The 25,439-nt window shown below is 36.3% G+C and overlaps 1 protein-coding gene across 7 annotated transcripts in view; it reads left to right on the forward strand.

Moving 5' to 3' along the window:
- Window positions 1–25,439, forward strand: part of FAM185A (family with sequence similarity 185 member A) — a 140,347-nt gene that overhangs the window by 26,501 nt on the left and 88,407 nt on the right. For 6 of the 7 annotated variants that reach the window (XR_004299084.1, XR_004299085.1, XR_004299083.1 and 3 more), the window contains exons 5-6: window positions 1,618–1,659; window positions 22,560–22,655. Coding sequence is in view for 3 of the 7 variants with exons in the window: in XM_032402309.1 (XP_032258200.1) it covers window positions 1,618–1,659; window positions 22,560–22,655 (138 nt within the window). In the remaining 4 variants the exon portion in view is untranslated. The remainder of the gene's footprint in view (window positions 1–1,617; window positions 1,660–22,559; window positions 22,656–25,439) is intronic. The other variant, XM_032402312.1, reaches the window with a different exon arrangement.

The raw sequence follows: 25,439 nt of genomic DNA on the forward strand, positions 1-25,439 counted from the left end.
AAGACCTCTTATGAGGTTGTTATGAAAGTGTCAGCTGAGGCTGTGGGGTCCGTTTGAAGGTTCCACCAAAGGACAGTCGGCTTCCTAGCTCATTCCTGTGGTTATTGGCAGAATTCAGGTCAGATCCTGTTGGCTAGAGGCCTTTTTTAGTTCCTTCCTAGTGGGCTTCTTTCATAGGGCAGTTGACAACATGGCTAGCTGGCTTCCCTCAGAGCAGAAGAGGGCTAGCAAGACAGAAACCAGAATCTTTTTGTAACCTAATTTTGGAAGCAACATCCCATCACTTTTGCCTTATTTTCTGTGTTAAAAGCAAATTATTAGGTACAGCCTATACATAATGGGAGGAAATTATACAAGACATGAATACCAGGAGGCAGGGATCATTGAAAGCCATCTTAGAAGCTATGTGATCTTTGGCCACTAATTGCATGTGATGGTGAATCTGCATTTACTGGATTTGAAAATTGGAAGTGTCTAGAGCACACCAGTGAAATAATATTTACATAACACATTTAAAAGAATCTTTACAACCTTGTAACTTACTGAGACTTGAAAATAATTTTAGGAGCTTAATTTCTCCATACAAACCAAGTTTTATTCCTACACAAATGTACCCCTTGTTCATATCCTCAAATGAAGTATGATGGAATATAAGACTTTTAGAGGGATTTTTGCAATCAAAGTACATCTAACTGTTGAACAAATGAATCAAGTGTTTTGTTTGCTTTTGCTCAGGTACTTATACATGTCAGTATTTACAGGGATGCAAGAAATTAAGTAAATGAGTCCACTTACCCTAGATTATTTCTGAGATAAAAGCTATTCCTTTACTTTTTAATGTAGTTTTGGAATGATGGTAGAAGAGGCAACATTGCTTACATTTTCAGTGCAGTAAACATAGGTAGTATGGGTCTAGGAGTAATTCTACAAACAAATACACATATGAAGAAAAATCCTACTAATTTTGGTATTAGAGGAAAGGGGGCTGGGGAGAATGGTTGCAATATCCTATTCTTGTCCTGGAAAAGTATATTTTCATCTAAAGACAGGAACCTCTGAAGCCTTTTTCTTTGCTAGTCATACTTCAATGTGTTCATTATTCCTGCCCCAAACTCTGTAACTCTTGGCACAGAAACTACTTTAGCAGACATGGCAGAGTGACCTGAAAAACAACAGTAATAACTTTTTTCCATAGATTATTTTAGTGTTAGTTGGTTCAAAATTTGGTTTTGAGTGATCTGATAAATATAGTGATGTTTATGTTGAAAATACATTTAAGTAAGTACATTTAAGTAACTTTTTCATTTATGGGTTATAGAAGTATCATTTTTCTTTCATGTTTCACAGAAAGTATGGTGGTTTGTTTTGTAGTTATGCTAGAGAAGCTTAAGGTGGAATAGAGGAAGAGAGTTTGTATAGATGACTAAAGCTAGTTATTTCAGAGTTGCAGCTAAATCTCTTACTAGATTTGTAATACTGAGAAAATTTGCCAACAACAATAACAATGTTATTAAATAATATTATGGATCTCCAACCATGTTTTAGAATACTATATAACAGTTTCTTTCTAAATTATCCCTAATATATAAAATTGTCTTTTTTTTTTTTCTTTTACAGGTAATATAACATTACAAAGCAAGATGGGTAATATCACAGTAGGTATGTACTAAGCTGCTGGTTGGTAAATTTTGCATCCTTTAAAAAATAGCTATATTTGTGGTATTTTATTAGGGTAAATAAAATCTGAAGTTTAGCTGATGAACCCAATAGGATTCTGATATGCAAGTCAAATATAGGTAGACCCAATGTATGAATACATAAAATTATTTCTGGAAATTCATTGACTCATCATCCTATAAATGTCTAATTATAGATTTGGTATCAATAAAGTTTGAATTCTGATTTCATCACTTTCTATACATGGGCTAATTACATAACTTCTCTGTGCTTCAATTTCCACATCTGAAAGAAATAGTAGTTAAGTACCTATCATATAGGGTTATTGGAAGAAGTGAGATCATATATATAAAGTACTTTAGCACAGTGTCTGACATATAGTAAAGATTCAATAAATAATAGTCATTTTTATTATTGTTCTAATCCTAAGCCAGAACTAATAGTGGCTAATGGTACCTTAGACCTCATCACTACATGTGATGCTGTGCCTGTGGGAGAAAAAGTTCAGATTTCCAAATAGTTTAGATAGAGTTTTTCCTCTGTCCTAAGTAGCACCTGCTTACCTATTAGGCAAAGGCGCACTCTAAACCCTAAAAGTGGTGGTGGTTTTTAGGTCTTAGAGGGTTGGGGGTGGAGATGGGAAACTAAGATCTTTGTGGGGAAGCTGTGGCTTATTGCCGGTACGAACGCCCAGGGCCTCCCGGCTCTGTCCTTTTGACAGTTTACATTTTTCCTTTCTTTGTACTGATTGAAACAGTGAACATGTTCAATAGTCCTTTTCACCATCACTCCTGAATTTTCTGGCTTAAAGTAATATCTTTTTTAAAATTTTCAAGAGATTGAAACTTTTTTGTTCAGTAAGAGATTAAGTTGAAAATAAAGGCTTCTTAAGTGATAGTTTTAAATCATATTAACTAAGACATGACAGAAGGATTTACCTGTTTCCGGTGGGAAATCCAGCTTACTGTTGACTGTTCAGGCCATTTCATCAGAGGACACATCTAGGGATGGTAAGGGAAATTTCTAGTGTGAACAAAAAGGTACAGTGGTGAGAAGCTGAGCTCGCTGGGGAGAGAAAATGCTAGACATGGGCAGAGTTTGTAGCAATAAGGCAAGGGAGGAAAAGGAGGAGAATGTTGCAAATTGGGAGGCACAGGGAATTTCACTACCAACTAGAAGGCCCTTTAGGCAGATATGAATTTGAGGAATACTTGTAATATGATATAATACAATAATGCTAGTGTTATTCTTGGATGTAAATATGGGAACATAAATGGAAAACCATTCTCTCTAAAATTGGAAATAAATGGTTATTTATCCATACTGGAAAAGAATTGTAATAGCAGTAATGTATATATTTGAAGATGGTTTCAAATTCTGTATGAATGATTAACATTATGAATTCTTTTTAATTTTCTATATGAACTTTTTCTTTTTCCCACTATTAAGTACTAGAGGGATTTTCAGACAAAATGTTTTTTTTTCTTAGATAAATCTCTGTCCACTCAAAGAAAATGACCTGAGTCCACTGTTAAGAAAATTATAAGGGTGCCTGGGTGGCTCAGTCGATTGAACGTCCAACTCTTGGTTTTGGCTCGGGTAGTGATCCTTGGGGTCGTAGGATAGAGCCCTGTGTTGGGCTCCGTGGTTGGCAGGGAATCTGCTTGGAGAGTCTTTCCCTCTGCCTCTCCCCTCACTTGCATGTGTGCATGCTCTCTCTCTCTCTTGCTCGCTCTCTCTCAAGTGAATAAATAAATCTTAAAAAAAAAAAAGAAAGAAATATAATTGACCACAATTATAGAAGTAGTTAATGACCTTTATAATTTTCTTTAGCAAAACATAAATTGTGTCTGTAGTTTTAGGTTCTTAAAAATCCACAAATATGTGAAGGTAAATAAAGGTTGAATTCTTATTTTATAAACATGGTTGATAAATTTGGAGTTTTATTTTGGAAGAATCTCTTAAAATAAGAGAAAATGTATACATTTGTTAAGTTACCATATTTTGATCTGTTGTAATATGGAAAAACATGGACTTTAGAAGTAGATTTGATTGTGAATTTTGGTCCTACCACCTATTAGCTGTGTGACTCTGATCAAATTAGCCTCTCTGAGTTTGCATTTTTACACATAAAATGGATACCACTTATATACACAAGGTTGTGAAGATATTAAATAACGTAGTACTAATAGCCTACTGTTGACCAGAGGCCTTAACCAATAATACAAGCTGTCAATTAACACATATTTTCTATGTTATATATATTAAATACTGTATTATTATAATAAAGTAAGCAAGAGAAAAGAAATGTTAAGAAAATCATAAGGAAGAGAAAATAGATGTATAGTACGGTACTGTATATTTGTCCAAAAAAATCCACTTATGAGTGGACTCAACAGTTCAAACCTGTGTTGTTCAAGGGTCAACGGTCTAAAGTACAGCCCAATGAATGATAGTTATTCAATAAACTATCCTTCTCTTTCCTCTTCAGGTTTATTATCTATAATATAAAACTAGTAAGCCACTATGTTTTAACCTTAATTGTGAAGGAAATATTCATTTCATATATTCCTTTATTTCTTTCAATATCTCTATTAAGACTTTGGAATAAAGATATAAATTATGTCTCTACTGCTCTCAACATTGTGTTAATGTTTGAAGACAGTCTTGAGTATAGCAGTAACTAGTCAACATCTATTTATTGAGTACCTACTCTCTATCAGGAACTCTTTTAGGTACTAGGGAATATTATGATCAACAAGACATAGTCTCCATGCTCACCTTTGGCCTGAGAGGAAAGACAATAAGCATGTAAATAACCAAAGATAACTTCAGATTGTGCAATGAATAAGTAAGAGAGGGAAATGGGATAGAGAGTAGGGAAAAGAAAGCTACTGCATTTAGCAATCAGGGAGGGTCTGAAGAAGGGATATTTGAACTAAAGCCAGAATAATGGGAAAGAGGCTCATAAAATTCTGGATGCAGAGCTCCCCAGATAGAGGAAAAGCCAGTGTAAGCCCTGAAAATGGAATGAATCTACATTTTCAAGGTATAGAAGGAGAACTTGGGGAGAGTCGTGGGAGATGAGCTAAGTGAGGGCTAGATCATAGGACTTTATAGACATTGTAAGAATAGGGACTTAATTCCAACTACAACAGGTGTTAGCAGGGGAGTAATATATAATTTACATTTTAAAAGAGCAACCAAGATGTTTTTCTGTAATGTACCAAAGGGTGTAGAAGTTCAAGCAGGCAACTAGAAAGCTTAATTTGTTTATTCTGTTGATGGATACCTGGGCTGTGTCTAGTTTTTGGCAATTGTAAACAAATTTTCTATGAACGTTCTTAGACAAGTCATTTTATGGAGAGCTATATGGATTATATATATATGTATATAAAATATACATATGTATATATAAAAATACATACACATTTATATGTATGTATTTTTCTCCTCTAGGGTAAATGCCTAGGAATAGAATTGCTGATTTGAGTATGCATGATAAACTACCAGTCTTTTCCCTAAAGTTATATTTTACACTTCATTCTATAGTGTATGAGAATTCTAATTGTTCCACATCCTCACCAACATTTTTATTATCAGTCTTTTAATTTTACCCATTCTGGTGTGTGTACAGTGGTTTTCCTATGGTATAATTTACATTTCCCTGGTGACTAATGATGTTCAGTACTTTTTCATGTGCTTATTGGTTATTAGTATATCTTTCTTTTTGAAGTTTTGTTCAGATCTTTTGCCCATTTATTTTTCAATTGGATTATTTGTCTTTTTATTATTGAATTGGAGGAGTTGTTTATATATTCTGGGAACAACCCTTTGTCAGATATTGTGTTTCCATATTTCCTCTCAGTCTGTGGCTTGCCTGTTCATTTTCTTAATAGTGTATTTTGATGGGAAGATTTCTATTTTGATGAAGTCTGATTTACCGATTATTTTTATGGTTATTGATTTCTGTGTCCTGAGAAATCTTTGTTCTGCCTTCAATCATAAAGCTGTTCTCTTGTTTTCCTCTAGAACCTTTACAATTTTTGCTTTCACCTTTGATCTATCTCTAATTTTTTGTGTTTAGTGTGAGTTAGGAATCAAGATGTTTTTCCCCATATGGATGTTCTAGTTATTACATCACCATTTGTTGAAAAATCTTTCATTCTCCAATGTATTATTTCAGCATCTTTGTCTAGAATCAAGTGACTATATAAGTTAATAGATATTTTATTATTGTATTAATACTTTCTGTTTTATCTGGTTTTACATTTGGTAAGTGGTATTTTCAAGAAATTTGTCTATTTTATCAAATTGTCAAATTTGTTCACATAATGTTGTGCAAAGTATTCCCTTATACTCCTTTTTATGCCTATAGGTTGTATAGGGATTTCTTTTCTTTTTTTTTTTTTTTAAGATTTTATTTATTTATTTGACAGAGAGACACAGCGAGAGAGGGAACACAAGCAGGGGGAGTGGGAGAGGGAGAAGCAGGCTTCCCGCCAAGCAGGGAGCCCGATGCGGGGCTTGATCCCAGGACCCTGGGACCATGACCTGAGCCAAAGGCAGACGCTTAACGACTGAGCCACCCAGGCGCCCTGTATAGGGATACTTCTTTCCTCTTCATTCCTGATATTGATACTTGTATTCTCTTTTTCTTGATTAATACAGCTAGACTTTATAATTTTGCTAATCGTTTCAAAGAACCAACTTTTCACTTAGTATCTCTATTGTTCTAATGTATTGATTGATTTCTTCTCTTTATTATGTTCTTTTATTTACTTTGAGTTTCCTTGCTCTTCTTTTTCTAGCTTCTTCAGGTAAAACATTAGGTCATTGATTGTAGACTTTTTTTTTTTATTTGGGGGATTTTCTTTGTTAATATTAGCATTTAAATTACAAGTCTGTTAAAAGCAGTGTATTCCCCACATTTTGAAATGTTGCAATTTTTTTTTCTTCTATAATTTGGCTATTGTAAATAATGCTTCAGTAAACATAGGGGTGCATATATACCTTTTAATTAGTGTTTTTTAATTAAGTTTTTATTTTAATTCCAGTGTAGTTAACATGTAGTGTTAAATTAGTTTCAGCTGTACAATATAGTGATTTAACAATTTCATACATCACCCAGTACTCATCATGATAAGTGCCCTCCTTAATTTCCATGACCTATTTCACCCATACCTCCACAGACCTCCCCTCTGGTAACCATCAGTTTGTTCTCTATAATGAAGAGTCTATTTCTTGGTTTGTCTCTTTTTTTTTTCTTTACATAGGTCCATGTATGGATCCAACATAAATCCATCCTTGTTGCAAGTGGCAAGATTTCTTTAATAAGTTTTATGTGTACAATATAGTGATTCAGTAATTCCATATATTACTAAGTGCTCATCATGGCAAGTGTACTCTTAATTCCCTTCACCTATTTCACCCATCCCTCCACCTATCTCCCCTCTTGTTACCATCAGTTTGTTCTGTATAGTTAAGAGTCTGTTTTTACATTTGTCTTTTTTCTTTGTTTCATTTTTTTTTTGTCTAAATTCCACATATGAGTGAAATCATCTGCTATTTGTCTTTCTCTGACTGACTTATTTCACTTAGCATAATACTCTCTAGCTCCAACCATGTTGTTGCAAATGGTAAGATTTCATTCTTTTTTATGGTTGGATAATATTCTATGGTATACCATATCTTCTTTATCCATCCGTCGATGGACATTTGGGTTGCTTCCATAACTTAGCTACTGTAAATAATGCTGCACTAAACACGGGGATGTGTAGTGTGTATATATCCCTTAGAATTAGTGTTTTCATATTCTTTGGGTAAATACCTACTAGTGTGATTGATGGATCATATGGTAGCTCTATTTTTAATTTTTTGAGGAACCTCTGCACTGTCTTCCACAGTGCCTGCACCAGTTTGCATTCCCACTGACAGTGCAAGAGAGTTCCTTTTTCTCTTATCCTCACCATTACTTGTTGTTTCTTGTGTTTTTTATTTTAGCCATTCTGACAGGTATAAGGTGATTATCTCATTGTGCTTTTGATTTGCATTTCCCTGATAATGATGTTGAGCGTCTTTTCATGTGTCTGTTGGCCATCTGGATGTCTTGTTTGAAGAAGTGTCTGTTCATGTCTTCTGCCCATTTTTAAATTGGATTATTTGTTTTTTTGGTGTTGAATTGTAGAAGTTCTCTATATATTTTGGATACTAACTCTTTATTGGGTAAGTCATTTGCAAATATCTTCTCCCATTCAGTAGGTTGCCATTTAGTTTTATTGGTTGTTTCCTTTGCTGTGCAGAAGCTTTTTATTTTGATGTAGTCCCAATAGTTTAATTTTTTATTATTTCCCTTGCCTCAGGAGACATATCTAGAAAAATGTTGCTACAGCTGATGTGAGAGAAATTACTGCCTGTGCTCCCTTCTAGGATTTTCATGGTTTCAGGTCTTACATTTAGGTCTTTCATTCATTTGGAATTTGTTTTTGTGTTTGGTGTAAGAAAGTGGTCCGGTTTCATTCTTTTGCATGTAGCTGTCCTGTTTTCTCAACACCATTTACTGAAGAGACTGTATTTTTCCCATCGGATATTCTTTCTAGTTTTGTTGAAGATTAATTGGCCATATAATTGTGGGTTTATTTCTGGGCTTTCTATTCTGTTCCATTGATCTATGTGTCTGTTTTTGTGCCACTACCATACTATTTGATTACTACAGATTTGTAATATAACTTAAAGTCTAGAATTGTGATACCTGAAGTTTTGCTTTTCTTTTTAAAGACTGTTTGGCTTTACTAGGGGTCTTTTGTGGTTCCATACATATTTTAGGATTGTTCTAGTTCTATGAAATGTTGCATTTTTAAAAATCATCCCTTAGAGGATTTTTAATTTTACTTTTCATTTCTTCTTTGATCCATAGAAGTGTGTTGTTGAATTTTCATATATTTAAGATTTTTATAGATCTCTTATTTTATTGATTTCTAATTAAATTCCATTCTGGTCAGAGAAAATACTTTGTGTGATTTCAGGGTTGTTGTTGTTTTTACATTTATTGCAATTTATTTTATCACCCAGCATATGGTTTTATCTTGTAAATTTTCATATCACATGCCTTTGAAATGAGTGTATAATATAATAAATTATTTTTGTTGTTTAGTTCTATCAGTTGCTGAGAGAGAAGTGTCAAATTTTTCAATGAATTCTGTCAGCTTTCATTTAGCTTTTGAATCCCTGTTATTTATGATATTCATATTCATGATTGTTATGGTTTCCTGATGAATTAACCCTTTTGTCATTATAAAATGCCCTGCTTTATCTCAAGTAATACTCTCTGTCCTGAATTAACTTCATCTAATGATAAAAACACTCTTCCCTTCTTATGCTTAATATTAGTAATAATAAAAGCACTCTTGCCTTCTTATGCTTAATGTTAGCATGGTATATTTTTCTATTCATTTACTCTCAATCTATCTTTATGTTTAAAAAGCATCTTTTGTAAACAACATGGTTGGCACTTACTTTTTAAAGTTCATTTTGCAAAATCTTTGTCTTTTAATTGGAGGGTGTAGTCCATTAACATTTAATATAATTATTGATATGGTTGGATATGGATATACCACTTTATTTTATTTTGTCTCTTCTATTTTTTGTTTTTTTTCTTCTTTTTGCATTAATTCGATATATTTCAGAATTCATTTTAATTTTCCTTTTGACTTTTTAGCTATACCTTTTTGCATTACTTTTTAGCAGTTTCTAGTGATTTCACTATAGAAACTTAACTTTTCACAGTCTATTTAGAATTAATATTATGCCACTTCATATTATGTCAAATAGATTCATTTACCTACTCCTGTCCTTTGTAGTATAGGTTGTCTTACACCAACATAAATTATAAATCCTTTAATATACTGATATGATTTTTGCTTTATATTATCACGTATAATATCATGTATTTTTTTTAAAGATTTTATTTATCTATTTGTCAGAGAGAGAGCACAAGCAGGGGGAGCAGCAGCAGAGGAAGAAGCAGACTCCCTATTGAGCAAGGAGCCCAATGCAGGACTTTTTTTTTTTTTTTAAGATTTTATTTATTTGACAGAGAGAGGCACAGTGAGAGGGGGACACAAGCAGGGGGAGTGGTAAAGGGAGAAGCAGGCTTCACTCTGAGCAGAGAGCCCACTGCGGGGCTCGATCCCAGGACCCTGGGATCATGACCTGAGCCAAAGGCAGACGCTTAATGACTGAGCCACCCAGGTGCACCCCCCCCTCAATGCAGGACTTTATTCCAGGACCCTGAGATCATGACCTGAGTTGAAGGCAGATGCTTAACCAACTGAGCCACCCAGGCGTCCCTATCACATGTATCTTAAAGAATTTAAGAGGGAAAATAATTTTTTTCCTAGTATTCTATTTCCTAGATATATTTACCATTTCCAGTATTCTTCATTTCTTCCTGAAGATAAGAGTTTACTATTGGTATCATTTCCTTAGCATTTGTTATAGTCTAGGTCTGCTAACAATGAATTCTCTTAGTTTTTTTAATCTAAAAATGTCTTTATTTTTGCCTTCTTGGGTTTGCTTGTTTGTTGTTTGTTTTTCTTAGAGAGGGAGGGGCTGAAGGAGAAGGAGAGAGAGAATCTTAAGAGGCTCCATGGCTAGCATGGAGCTCAACGCAGAGCTTGATCTCACAACCCTGAGATCATGACCTGATTCGAAGTCAAGAGTCAGAGCCTTAACCAACTGAGCCACCCAAGTGTCCTATTTTGTCTTCTTTTTGAAGGATATTATCACTGGGTACATAATTCTCAGTTGGCTGATTTTTTTTTTAAGTATAAATAAAATATAAATCCGGATAAAAGACAAGTAACAAACTAGAAAGTTATCTGATATATATCCATACACACACATAGGGGTGTGTGTGTATGAGTTTATGACAAATGAAAATAAAAGGAACACTCAGTGACAACATGGACAAACATGAACAAGCAGTTCACAAGAGAAATAACCAGTACACATATATAATATTGTTCCTTTTTTTTTTTAAAGATTTTATTTATTTATTTGACAGCAGCAGAGGGAGAGGGAGAAGCAGACTCCCCGCTGAGCAGGGAGCCCAATGCGGGGCTCAATCCCAGGGTCCTGGGATCATGACCTGAGCCAAAGACAGACACTTGACCGACTGAGCCACCTAGGCACCCCTTCACATTTTATTAAACGAAAAAAAATAAAATAAAACATTGTACTATTATTTCATATGTGTACACTTATAGTGAGTATTAAATCAGAAAAGGTAAGGAGGGAAAAGAGGAGAGGGCAGAGCACAGCAAAAATTATCCAAAACTTAAATTGAATTCAAAGTTGTTTGGGTCCTGTTATAGGTTTTTTACTTTGAATATATCTGGACCTAAAAGTTACTGATTTGTGGAAATACATCCCATTTCTGCTGACACCCAGAGCAGGAGATATCATACAATTTTTCAAGAACCCACTTGTGCTCCTTTATAAGCAAACAAACACTGCTAATTTTTTGTTTAATAGGAACATACAGCTTAGGAGGTTAAACAAACAAAAATGTGGTGACATAATCTAAGCAAGTCCGCAAAGTCCTAGTTATATACTTGATAATGTGCTATTTCTCACTTTAATAAATCTGGTGGAAGCATCTCCATTACCCCTAGAAAATAGTGAGCAGTCAGGGTCAGTGAAAAGTTAGAACTACCCTAAGACAACTTTTTTCATTTCTATAAGCAAGAATTTAATATCTATCTGTATACTACTAAGGCCTTAGGAAAAGAACTAATTTCAGTAAATTGGTAAATCTCTTTGTCTTAAACAGAATTAAATTTTACTTTTTGGAGGGGGGAGAGCAGGGGAGAGCTTATTTCCTCAAAACAAGATGTTTTGCTCTAGGAGTCTGCAGATTTTGTCTGTAAAGAGCCAGATATTAAGTATTTTTGTCTCTGGGCCACACAGTCTGTCTCTACTATGCAACTCTCTCATTTTAACACAAAGCAGTCATTGACAGTACACAAACAAATGGATGTGTCTATGTTTCAGTAAAACTTCATTAATAAAAATAGGAGGGTGGCTGTAGTTTGCCATCCCTGCTATGAGCCTAAAAACCATTGTTGTCATGAGTCTGGTGAAATTTTGGATATGATGCCTTAATCCCAAAGGTGATAAGCATAATGTTTATTTGAAGTTTCTTAATGCTTGGCTTGTGTTTTTCATAAAAGGTTTGCCGGAGAAAATTGAAGGCTACTCTGCCATGATAACCTAATTAAAGTCTACTGAGTAACTTGGATTTTGAGGAATTGAGATTAGCAAAAGCAAATTAGTTATAAAGAAATAAAAAGTGATTTGTAGGAACTTGAGAGGAAATTTTATTAGAATAGCAGAGGCTTCAAAATATTAGAATGGGTGTTGAGAAAAAGTTATATAATATTATCAAGTTTAGAATATTAGAATCATCACTTGAGATGATTTAGGTATTATTCTATCCGATTTCAAGAAAATTTTTCCCATGATTCTTTTATTAAGAAGAATATTTATAATTCAGGTAAAAGGAGTTTAGATAATATAATTGATCAGGTTCTTAAGTAATCTCATCAGTCATTTGGATGTTGTATACACATTATAATCTACCTCCCCAAACCCTGTTCTTCCTAATTTCCATAACACTCTCTCTCAGAAGCTGAGTGCTATAAAAAATTTGATTGTGTATATCAAAACCATGATTTTCCTTGGACTCATATTTTAAAAAATAATGTCTTTTTTCTGGAATTACCAGATCATCCATTTAAAATGAATCAGCAGGGGCACCTGGGTAGCTCAGTCAGTTGGGCACCTGACTCTTGGTTCTGGCTCAGGTCATGATCTCATGGGTCATGCAATAGAGGCCCCCGTTGGATCTGCCCTCAGTGTGGAGTCTGCTTGAAGATTCTCAACCTCTGCCTCTCCCACCGCTCATGAGCGTGCTCTCTCTCTCTCTCTCAAATAAATAAATAAATCTTTAAAAATAAAATAAAATGAGACAACAGTAGAAAGCAAAGCTTGGTAATAGATAGCAGTAGGATTGGATTACTAATAGAGTTGCTTACCTAGCTTTACTTTCTCTGCCCTATGTTGCCTCTTCTGGAAGGCACTGCCAGAAGCTATATACTGGTAATTTTATCTTTAAAAAAAGAATATCTTCATGTTTGGAGCAGAAGGTGGGGTGGCTTGCCTTGTGTGTCCCTCGTAAGCCCAGCCTCCTAATATTCCCTCCCTAATACAGAATACCTAGGCAGGATACTTAGAAAACTTTACTTAAAATGACCTTACAGTTCTGCATTTGCAAATCCTTTACGTCCTGTTTGTGAAATCGGTTCCTTGTTCTTGTAATTAGTGTAATTTTGGAAGTGTAGGAATTAAGTTGCAGAAATGAGGAAATATCTTTTGTGTTGCTGTTCCTTACTATCTACATGTTGAAACTTGAAGTAAAATGGTAAAAATTCAGAAGAACTTTCTGAACATGTTTGACTGATTTAAAAGAATTCTCCCTTTATCTGAAAGTTTAGAATTCTAACCTTTCAAGTAGTTGTTATTCTCTACTGTTAGCTAAATGTATATTACAAATATCTCAGTTTTTCATTGTATGTAGTGATTACCTAGTAGTTAACATCAGTTTTTTCTCTATTGTATGTATGATTTTCGAGGATAACTCAGTGGTCTCTATGAGACCAACCAGATCCTTGTCCAAAATTGATTTTTTTTATTTTATTATGTTAATCACCATACATTACATCATTAGTTTTTGATGTAGTGTTCCATGATTCATTGTTTGCATATAACACCCAGTGCTCCATTCAGTATGTGCCCTCTTTAATACCCATCACCAGGCTAACCCATCCCCCCCACCCCCCTCCCCTCTAGAACCCTCAGTTTGTTTTTCAAAGTCCATAGTCTCTCATGGTTCGTCTCCCTCTCCGATTTCCCCCCTTCATGTTTCCCTTCCTACTGTCTTCTTTTTTTTTTTTTAATATAATATATTATTTGTTTCAGAGGTACAGGTCTGTGATTCAACAGTCTTAGACAATTCACAGTGCTCACCATAGCACATACCCTCCCCAATGTGCATCACCCAGCCACCCCATCCCTCCCACCCCCCACCATTCCAGCAACCCTGTTTGTTTCCTGAGATTAAGAATTCCTCATATCAGTGAGATCATATGATACACATATTTCTCTGATTGACTTATTTTACTCAGCATAATACCCTCCAGTTCCATCCACGTCGTTGCAAATGGCAAGATTTCATTCCTTTTGATGGCTGCATAATATTCCATTGTATATATATACCACATCTTCTTTATCCATTCATCTGTTGATGGACGTCTTGGCTCTTTCTATAGTTTGGCTATTGTGGACATTGCTGCTATAAACATCGGGGTGCACGTACCCCTTTGGATCCCTACATTTGTATCTTTGGGGTAAATACCCAGTAGTGCAATTGCTGGTTTATATGGTAGCTCTATTTTCAACTTTTTGAGGAATCTCCATACGGTTTTCCAGAGTGGCTGCAACAGCTTGCATTCCCACCAACAGTGTAGGACGGTTCCCCTTTCTCCGCATCCCTGCCAGCATCTGTCGTTTCCTGACGTGGTAATTTTAGCCATTCTAACTGGTGTGAGGTGGTATCTCATTGAGGTTTTGATTTGGATTTCCCTGATGCCGAGTGATGTTGAACACTTTTTCATGTGTCTGTTGGCCATTTGGATGTCTTCTTTGGAAAAATGTCTGTTCATGTCTTCTGCCCATTTCTTGATTGGATTATTTCTTCTTTGGGTGTTGAGTTTGATAAGTTCTTTATAGATTTTGGATACTAGCCCTTTATCTGATATGTCATTTGCAAATATCTTCTCCCATTCTGTAGGTTGTCTTTTGGTTTTGTCAACTGTTATCTTTTGCTATGCAAATGCTTTTTATCTTGATGAAGTCCCAATAGTTCATTTTTGCCCTTGCTTCCCTTGCCTTTGGCGATGTTTCTAGGAAGAAGTTGCTGCAGCTGAGGTCGAAGAGGTTGCTGCCTTTGTTCTCCTCTAGGATTTTGATGGACTCCTGTCTCACATTGAGGTCTTTCAACCATTTTGAGTCTATTTTTGTGTGTGGTGTAAGGAAATGGTCCAGTTTCATTCTTCTGCATGTGGTGGTTCATTTTTCCCAACACCATTTGTTGAAGAGACTGTCTATTTTGCATTGGACATTCTTTCCTGCTTTCTCGAAGATTACTTGACCATAGAGCTGAGGGTCCATTTCTGGGCTCTCTATTCTATTCATTGATCTATGTGTCTGTTTTTGTGCCAGTACCATACTGTCTTGATGATGACAGCTTTGTAATAGAGCTGGAAGTCCGGAATTGTGATGCCACCAGCTTTGCTTTTCTTTTTCAACATTCCTCTGGCTATCCGGGGTCTTTTCTGGTTCCATACAAATTTTAGGATTATTTGTTCCATTTCTTTGAAAAAAGTGGATGGTATTTTGATAGGGATTGCATTAAATGTGTAGATTGCTCTAGGTAGCATTGACATCTTCACAATATTTGTTCTTCCAATCCATGAGCATGGAACGTTTTTCCATTTCTTTGTGTCTTCCTCAGTTTCTTTCATGAGTATTTTATAGTTTTCTGAGTACAGATTCCTTGCCTCTTTGGTTAGATTTATTCCTAGGTATCTTATGGTTTTGGGTGCAGTTGTAAATGGGATCGACTCCTTAATTTCTCATTCTTCTGTCTTGTTGTTGGTGTATAGAAATGCCACTGATTTCTGTGCATTGATTTTATATCCTGCCACTTTACTGAATTCCTGTATGAGTTCTAGCAGTTTTGGGGTGGAGTCTTTTGGGTTTTCCACATGAAGTATCATATCATCTGCAAAGAGTGAAAGTTTGACTTCTTCTTTATCGATTTGGATGCCTTTATTTATTTATTTATTTATTTATTTATTTATTTTTAAGATTATATTTATTTATTTGACAGAGAGGGACACAGTGAAAGAAGGAACACAAGCAGGGGGAGTGGGAGAGGGAGAAGCAGGCCTCCTGTGGAGCAGGGAGCCCGATGCAGGGCTCGATCCCAGGACCCTGGGATCATGACCTGAGCCGAAGACAGACACTTAACGACTGAGCCACCCAGGTGCCCCTGCCTTTATTTTTTGTTGTTGTCTGATTGCTGTGGCTAGGACTTCTAGTACTATGTTGAATAGCAGTGGTGATAGTGGACATCCCTGCCGTGTTCCTGACCTTAGGAGGAAAGCTCTCAGTTTTTCCCCATTGAGAATGATATTCTCTGTGGGTTTTTCATAGATGGCTTTTGTGATATTGAGGTATGTACCCTCTATCCCTATACTCTGAAGAGTTTTAATCAAGAGAGGGTGCTGTACTTTGTCAAATGCTTTTTCTGCATCTATTGAGAGGATCATATGGTTCTTGTTCTTTCTTTTGTTAATGTATTGTATCACGTTGATTGATTTGCGGATGTTGAACCAACCTTGCAGCCCAGGAATAAATCCCACTTGGTCGTGGTGAATAATCCTTTTAACGTACTATTGGATCCTATTGCCTAGTATTTTGGTGAGAATTTTTGCATCCATGTTCATCAGCGATATTGATCTGTAATTCTCCTTTTTGATGGGGTCTTTGTCTGGTTTTGGGATCAAGGTAATGGTGGCCTCATAAAACGAGTTTGGAAGTTTTCCTTCCATTTCTATTTTTGGAACAGTTTCAGAACAATAGGTATTCATTCTTCTTGAAATGTTTGGTAGAATTCCCCTGGGAAGCCATCTGGCCCTGGGCTCTTGTTTGTTGGGAGATTTTTGATGACTGCTTCAATTTCTTTAGTGGTTACAGGTCTGTTTAGGTTTTCTATTTCTTCCTGGTTCAGTTTAGGTAGTTTATACATCTCTAGGAATGCAACCATTTCTTCCAGATTATCTAATTTGCTGGCATATAGTTGCTCATAATATGTTCTTAGAATTGTTTGTATTTCTTTGGTGTTGGTTGTGATCTCTCCTCTTTCATTCATGATTTTATTTATTTGGGTCATTTCTCTTTTCTTTTTGATAAGTCTGGCCAGGGGTTTATCAATCTTATTAATTCTTTCAAAGAACCAGCTCCTAGTTTCGTTGATCTGTTCTACTGTTCTTTTGGTTTCTATTTCATTGATTTCTGCTCTGCTCTTTACTATTTCTCTTCTCCTGCTGGGTTTAGGCTTTATTTGCTCTTCTTTCTCCAGCTCCTTTAGGTGTAGGGTTAGGTTGTGTATTTGAGACCTTTCTTGTTTCTTGAGAAAGACTTGTATTGCTCTATACTTTCCTCTTAGGACCGCCTTTGCTTCATCCCAAATATTTTGAACAGTTGTGTTTTCATTTTCATTTCTTTCCATGAATTTTTTAAATTATTCTTTAATGTCCTGGTTGACCCATTCATTCTTTAGTAGGATGCTCTTTAGCTTCCATGTATTTGAGTTCTTTCCAACTTTCCTCTTGTGATTGAGTTCTAGTTTCAAAGCATTGTGGTCTGAAACTAGGCAGGGAATGATCCCATTCTTTTGGTACCAGTTGAGACCTGATTTGTGACCTAGGATGTGATCTATTCTGGAGAATGTTCCATGGGCACTAGAGAAGAATGTGTATTCTGTTGCTTTGGGATGGAATGTTCTGAATATATCTGTGAAGTCCATTTGGTCCAGTGTGTCATTTAAAGTCTTTATTTCCTTGTTGATCTTTTGCTTAGATGATCTGTCCATTTCAGTGAGGGGGGTGTTAAAGCCCCCTACAATTATTGTATTGTTGTCAATGTGTTTCTTTGCTTTTGTTATTAATTGGCTTATATAATTGGCTGCTCCCATGTTAGGGGCATAGATATTTACAATTGTTAGATCTTCTTGTTGGATAGACCCTTTAGTATGATATAGTATCCTTTCTCATCTCTTATTATAGCCTTTGGTTTAACATCTAATTTGTCTGATATAAGGATTGACACCCCCGCTATCTTTTGGTGTCCATTAGCATGGTAAATGGTTTTCCACCCCCTCACTTTCAATCTGGGGGTGTCTTTGCGTCTAAAATGAGTCTCTTGCAGACAGCATATCGATGGGTCTTGTTTTTTTATCCAATCTGATACCCTGTGTCTTTTGATTGGGGCATTTAGCCCATTTGCATTCAGGGTAACTATTGAAAGAGATGAATTTAGTGCCATTGTATTGCCTGTAAGATGACTGTTACTGTATATTGTCTCTGTTCCTTTCTGGTCTATGTTACTTTTAGGCTCTCTCTTTGCTTAGAGGACCCCTTTCAGTATTTCTTGTATGGCTGGTTTCGTGTTTGCAAATTCCTTTAGTTTTTGTTTGTCCTGGAAACTTTTTATCTCTCCTATTTTCAGTGACAGCATAGCTGGATATAGTATTCTTCGCTGCATATTTTTCTCATTTAGTGGTCTGAATATATCACGCCAGTCGTTTCTGGCCTGCCAGGTCTCTGTGGATAGGTCTGTTGCCAAACTAATGTTTCTACCATTGTAAGTTACAGATCTCTTCTCCCGAGCTGCTTTCAGGATTTTCTCTTTGTCTCTGAGACTCGTAAGTTTTACTATTAGATGTAGGGGTGTTGACCTATTTTTATTGATTTTTGAGGGGGGTTCTCTGTGCCTCCTGGATTTTGATGCCTGTTTCCTTCCCCAAATTAGGGAAGTTCTCTGCTGTAATTTGCTCCAATATACCTTCTGCCCGTCTCTCTCTTTCTTCTTCTTCTGGGATCCCAATTATTCTAATATTGTTTCATCTTATGGTATCACTTATCTCTCGAATTCTGCCCTCGTGATCCAGTAGTTTATCTCTCATTGTCTCAGCTTCTTTGTTCTCCATCATGTGGTCTTCTGTATCACTGATTCTGTCTTCTGCCTCATTTTCCTAGCAGTTAAAGCCTCCATTTTTTATTACACCTCAATAATAGCGTTTTTGATTTCGACTTGGTTAGATTTTAGTTCTTTTATTTCTCCAGAAAGGGTTTCTCTAGTATCTTCTATGCTTTTTTCAAGCCCAGCTCGTATCTGTATAATCGTCATTCTGAACTCTAGTTCCGAGGTCTTACTAATGTCTGTATTGATTAGGTCCCTGTCAGTCGGTACTGCCTCTTGTTCTTTTTTTTGAGGTGATTTTTTTTCTGTCTTGTCATATTGTCCAGAGGAGAATAGATGAATGAGAGAACAAAATGCTAACAGGGTAAAAACGACCCCAGAAAAATATACACTAAACAAATCAGAAGAGACTCGAAACCGGGGGGGAAGAAGGGGAAAGAAAGAAAAAAGAAAAAGAAAGAGATTTAAAAAAAAAAGAATATGATCAAATATGATCCGGCTGGTGCATAGATCAGTTCCACACACTAGATTTTGGGTGTATTTTGGTCTGTTAGAAGAAAGTGCCTCCCAAAATTTTAAAGAAAGAAAAGCTTATATATGTACAAAAATAAGGGTAAATACAATGAAGGGATGGAATATGACTGTAAAGATGAAAATTATAAAAGATTTTATAAAAGGAATTGATAAGTTGGTTGAAAAAAGAAAGAAGAGAAATTAAAAAAAAAAGGGAGAAAATGTGATCAGGCAGGAGACTAGAACAAAGCCATACACTAGAGATTTTGGGTATATTTTGGTCTGTTAGAAGAAACTGTATCTCAAAAGTTTAAAGAGAGAACAACTTATATATATACCAACAATAATGTTAACTACTATAAAGGGATAGAATATGACTCTAAAAATGAAAAATAAAAAAGATTTAAAGAAAAGGGATTGATAAGATGTTGGTTGAAAAAGGGGAAAAGAAAAATTCAAAAAAGAAAAAGGAAAAAAGAAAATTAAAAAAATTAACTTTGAAAGCCTAAAGAATCAGGGGGGAAAAAGCCATGAATTCTATGTGCTGTATTCCCCTAGCGCTGGAGTTCTGCCATTCTCATTGATCGGTAAACTTGGTCTTGGCTGGCTGTTCTTGCTGATCTTCTGGGGGAGGGGCCTGTTGCCATGGTTCCCAAATGTCTTTGCCGGGGGCGGAATTGCCCCGCCCTTGCCGCGTCTGGGCCAAGTAATCTGCTCGGGTTTGCTCTCGGGAGCTTTTGTTCCCTGCAAGCTTTCCGTAGAGCTTTGGAGGACGAGAATGAAAATAGCAGCCTCCCAGTCTCCCCCCGGAGGAGCTGAGGACTCAGGGCCCCACTCCTCAGTGAGCCCCCAGAGAAAAGCAGTCAATCACTCCCGTCTCCCCTGTCTCCAGCCACACTCCGTGCTCACCCAGCCTGTGACCAAGCGTTTCTATCTCTGACACACGACCCTGGGTGGATTCTCCAAACCCAGCAGATTCCTGCGGTGTGCTCCCGCGCCACTCCTCCTGGGAGAGGAAGGGGTGTCTGCCACTTGTTGGGTCCCTGCTGGAAGAGCAGTGGCCTGACTGTGCCACAGATCATGGTTTATGGCAACCCCGAGCTGAGAGCCCACTCCTCTGCTCCGTCTTTGCAGCTGGCTTCCCCACTCTGATACCTGGGAGCTCTGCCGCACTCAGGCACCCCTGGTCTTTCTGTGACCCCGAGGGTCCTGAGACCACACTGTCGCACTGAGGGTTCCCCCCCCCTACCCCCCCCCCCCCCCCCCCACTTAGCCACTGGTGTGACGTCCCTCAGCGGAACAGACTTCTAAAAGTTCCGATTTTGTTCTCCACTGTTCTATCTCTTGCCGGTAGCCGCTGACAGAGGCCCCCTCCCCCCACCGTCTGTCTTCCTGAATATCGCCTCGGATTCACTTCTCCGCACGTCCTACCTTCCAGAAAGTGGTTGCTCTTCTGTTCAGAGAGTTGCTGCTATTCTTTTCTTTGATCTCCTGTTGAGTTCATAGGTGTTCAGAATGGTTTGATCCCTATCTAGCTGAATTCCTGGGACCAGACAAAATTTAGGTGTCTTCCTCCTCCGCCATCTTGCCAAAATTGTGATGATAGAAAGCTCTCTGTGAGTCCACTTATTCCAAACACTAGCTGGACTGATAATTTCTGTTCACTTCTTAAACGCCCTCTAATGCATATTTCCCTTAAGGCTTTTTCTGAGAGCTATAGAATTTCTCCATTATGTGAATTTCCAAAAAATGAAATTTTGTAGAGGAAGTCTTAATTTGACTCTTGATAATTAATTTTTAGTTCCAATCATTTGCTACATAGCTTTTCAAATATCACTTTTGCTTTCTCTTTTGAAAACATATCTTGAGTTTTATTTTATTTTATTTTATTTTTTTGAGAGTCTCCAAGGGATGGGCCATTATCAGAGCTCAAGACTGATAACATGAGGATGTAATTACTCAGTGGCTTGTGATAAAATTATTTAGCTATTACTTCCCATTGGCTTGGGGGGAGAAGTGAAAAGTAGTGTTTATTAGCCTCATGAAAATCTTGTGGTTTTTTTTTTCCCCCTAGAGAAAGCAAGAATTCAAACTAATGTTTCAAATATTTTACTTTGTTTGACCTGGGATAATACACACGTTGTTGTGTAGTCCACATTTTTTAATCATAATATATTTTTACTTGGCTTCTTTTAGGTTGCATTAAGAGGTTATTTATGAGGAGTTTCTGTTGATAATTGAGGAGAGAGAGATTCGTCTTTGCCCAACTATTCTATGTCATTTATCACTAATGGCTTAATTTCCCAGCATCAGTGTTTACTTTTGAACTTAAGAATTAAATAAAGTGGGTCCAATAAAGGCCATTTTCAGTATAGATTACAGAGAATTATTATAAATTATCTTGGGGCCAGATTTTAATCAGTTTATTCAAGTTGCCTTGTTTAGGGTCATGTAAAAATTTGAAGAAAAATGTCTAGTATACAAATGTTTTCTCTTCACATTTTATTAAAAGTTTAATATAATTTTTGGCATTGTTTTCACCACACTCCCTAATTTGTTTCACTTTGAAGTAGTAAAGTTCCTGATAAAATATGCTTTTTAGGAGACCTTTCTAAAAAAATATGCTTTGGCCTTCCCAGGGCAGTCAGACAGAATATTAAATTAAAGATTCAGTTGCCATGGTTGAGGTTGAGTCAGCTACTTAGTGCTGACTCTTCAACATCATTCTCTTCTTTATCTCTGACTTGGTCAGTTTTCCCTTGAACTTGAACTGTTGGCTTTTTGAAAACTGGGGTCAATGATGACAGAGATTTGAGTTTCAAATCAGCACCACTTTAATTAATTATGATTTTCTTCTCCTGACTGAAAGATATCTGTTCAATTCCAGAAATTTGAAAAGAAATATTTAGATATAAACAAGCTTCACCCACTCTTTAAGTGACTCCCTTTTTCTCCATTTCTGTTTGAGAAATGCAACAAAATCTTATCTGGAGTAAGCTTTCACTATTAGTAATTTTTTAGTACTACCAAATATGCTAAAAGGAGAAAATATAAGAAGTTTTGATTTTTGTTAACTTTGCTACTTCTGTGTGTGTGTACATGAGATAAAATTCTTTAGTAAATATTGAAATTTGATAATAAACTAAATATATCAATGGTGCTTAGTAGTCTTGGCTGTCAAAGGTCCACTGTTTGTGTACTGTCCTTCCTATATATTAGGTTGCAGAGTAAGCATGTTTATCAATAAGTTATGCAGGTTACTGTAGACATAGGAATATTTCATTATCTAGGTATGGATTTGTAGATTTCTGATTCTGTTTTCATTTTAAAGTGAAAGATGGCATAACTATGGGGAAAATACAAAACCTTGCAAGACTCTTAGTGCCTTATCCTATTGCTGAAGTAGAGTCTTTTATTTCAAGTTTATCATTTCAGTTACTACAATAAGAATGATTATATTTATGGTTTTTCTTTTTTCCTAGATTCATCCTCTGGATGTCTAAAGGCCTCAACTCATCAGGGTGCAATAGATGTTTATGTCAGCCAACTAGGGAAAGTGGAGTTGAAATCCCATGCAGGTTAGCCACGTAGAATGTTCTATTTTGATATATGGTGTATGGAAGGTTTATGTAACATCCAGGAAAGAGATGGTCAGATTATTTTATCTATACTGACATCATGAGTCAAGAAAATTTCTTCTGATAGAATTTGATTTAAAGACTGATGGGGGGGAGGCACCTGGGTGGCTCAGTCAGTTAAGTAACTGCCTTTAGCTCAGGTCATGATATCGGGGACAGAGCCCTGCATTGGGCTCCCTGCTCAGTGGGGAATCTGTTTCTCCCTCTCTCTCTACCCCTCCCTCCCCACCTCATGTTCTCTCTCTTTCTCAAATGAATAAATAAAATCTTTTAAAAAATAAAATAAAATAAAATAGACTGGCCAGAGGGGCACCTGCCTGGCTCAGTTGGTAGAGCATGCAACTCTTGATCTTGGGGTTGTGAGTTTGAGCCCCACACTGGGTGTAGAGATTGCTTAAAAATAAATTCTTTAAAAGGAGAAAAAGAAAAGAATAATAAAGACTGACTGGAATACTGGCCCTCTAGACCAATGATTTTTGAAACTTTTGGAAGAGATGGCCATAAAGACTCTTGTTCCCTTTGTAGTGCAAACAAAAATGTTAAAATATATTGACTGTTACTGTGGAATTATTTAGTGTTAGTGTTTGGGTTTTTCAGTTTGGTTTTATGTCTGAAATAGAATATTCTTTGGAGGGAAAATGCTCCCATACATTCTTTTGGAAGCTTTTCTACCATCCTGTAATACGACCTTCTCGAGCCATCACTCTATGGTAATTCTTTGCAATGTGTGATCCTGAAATAAAGGTATCATCAGGAAGGCCCTCTAAAGTGATTGTTGACTTAATCTCTTGAAGTATTAAGTCTTATTATGACGTGTCTCTTTATATAATCTTATTTCTGTTACAAATAACTTACTCTAAGAATTCAAGTATTTCATTAAAACTAATACGCTTTTTAGTCATATGAAGACTGAATATATGTCTGTGTGTACATGGTGGCAAGTGGCTTGGATACTTGGAGTAGCTTGGCCATAGGGGCTGAAGTGACCTGGGTGCAGAAAGTTAAGAATACGTAGCTCTGTTTAAAAATTTTTTTGAATAAAATCTAGAAGATCTTGCATATTGGCCAGAATAGGGCTATATATGTATAACAAGGAAAATACTTCCTTACAGAAACCAGTTATTCCTGCTGTTAGCAATTTCTTGGTCATGTTGGCTTAATAGTTTTTGTTCAACAAGGGTCTCTTGTCAGAGTGTCAAAATAAAACTACAAACACAGAGACCTAAAACAGAAGTTTTTTTGTTGACACACAGATGTGATTTGATTTCTCAAGATTACATTTTTTTCTTTTACAATAGGATAATATTGTGTTCTCACTGAATTCCTGAGAGCTTCAGTAATGCCATTCAGGATATTTTATAAGTGCCATAAAAGTCATATAATGCATTCTCTTATTATGAAGGCCCTAAGAGAAAAAATGTAAACCATTACTAATTTACTATAACTAGTAACAGAGTACAAAGTTTTCAATAAGTAGCTCTTATATGAAAGTTATTTCCTGTTTTGTATGGATGGACAAAAAAGTAAAATAAAACAAAAAACATTGTTAATTTTCATCCACATAAAATATTTTTGAGCATTATTTGGGATGTTGTTCCAGTAACTTATTGAAATAGCATATGATGTTGCAAGATTTGATTAAGTTTATAATTTTGTGGGTTTTCCTACTGGGACTGGCATGAAGCTTAAAAATAACTGGAAACAAAAATTTCTGTCTTACTTTAGGTCTTTGAATTCTAACTACACTTAGGAACAGTAACTTTTTAAAAAGAGTAATGGAGGGGCGCCTGGGTGGCTCAGTCGTTGGGCGTCTGCCTTTGGCTCAGGTCATGATCCCGGGGTCCTGGGATCGAGCCCCACATCAGGCTCCCTGCTCTGCCAGAAGCCTGCTTCTCCCTCTCCCACTCCCCCTGCTTGCGTTCCCTCTCTCAATGTGTCTCTCTCTCTCTCTGTCAAATAAATAAATGAAAATCTTTAAAAAAAAGAACAAGAATGACCCATTTAAAAAAAAAAAAGAGAGTAATGGAAAATTATTCAGGATTCTGTTGCTTAATGGTTAGTATAGACATCTAGAATCCTTTCCAGCTCTGCCCCTGTCTTGCTGTAGGATTTGGGAGCCAACCACTTGAGTCCCTTAGATGTTCTCCATTTTGCCATGTGAAAAAGAATGTTGCATGCTTGTTTTCTCTCTTCCTATGAGTTAACCTTATTAATTCTTTCAAAAAGGCTTTATTTAGGCTTAAGAGTCAGACCTGCATCTGAGTACTGACTCTTCCATTTAAAATTTGTCCTTGATGAAACCAATGATCTTAATATAGTATGTCTTCAGTAAATGGTATAGTTAGTATCAGTTCACATTTTAATGTAAAAAAAAATGGTATTGATGTCAGTAACCATGAAAACAGTTTATGAAGTGAAAGAGGTTGAAGATGTAGCAAGAGCCCTTCTTTCTAAAAAAGATAGTTAAGGATGGGACCTTTGGGAAAGTTTTCAAGTCATGAGAATTCTTTCACAGACAGTAATGGAGTTTCAGTAGTGACAACTTTTTTTTTAAGGATATGGAGAGAGATGAGGATAGAAGTAGTTGCATTGCTTAACATTTTTAAAGCTCTCACAGATTTAACATCTCTTTCTCATTTAAGAACAGAAAAAAAGGGGCGCCTGGGTGGCTCAGTTGGTTAAGCGACTGCCTTCGGCTCAGGTCATGATCCTGGAGTCCCAGGA

This window comes from Phoca vitulina, unplaced genomic scaffold (genome assembly GCF_004348235.1).
Source record: "Phoca vitulina isolate PV1807 unplaced genomic scaffold, GSC_HSeal_1.0 scaffold4, whole genome shotgun sequence".
Classification (NCBI taxonomy): Eukaryota; Metazoa; Chordata; class Mammalia; order Carnivora; family Phocidae; genus Phoca; species Phoca vitulina.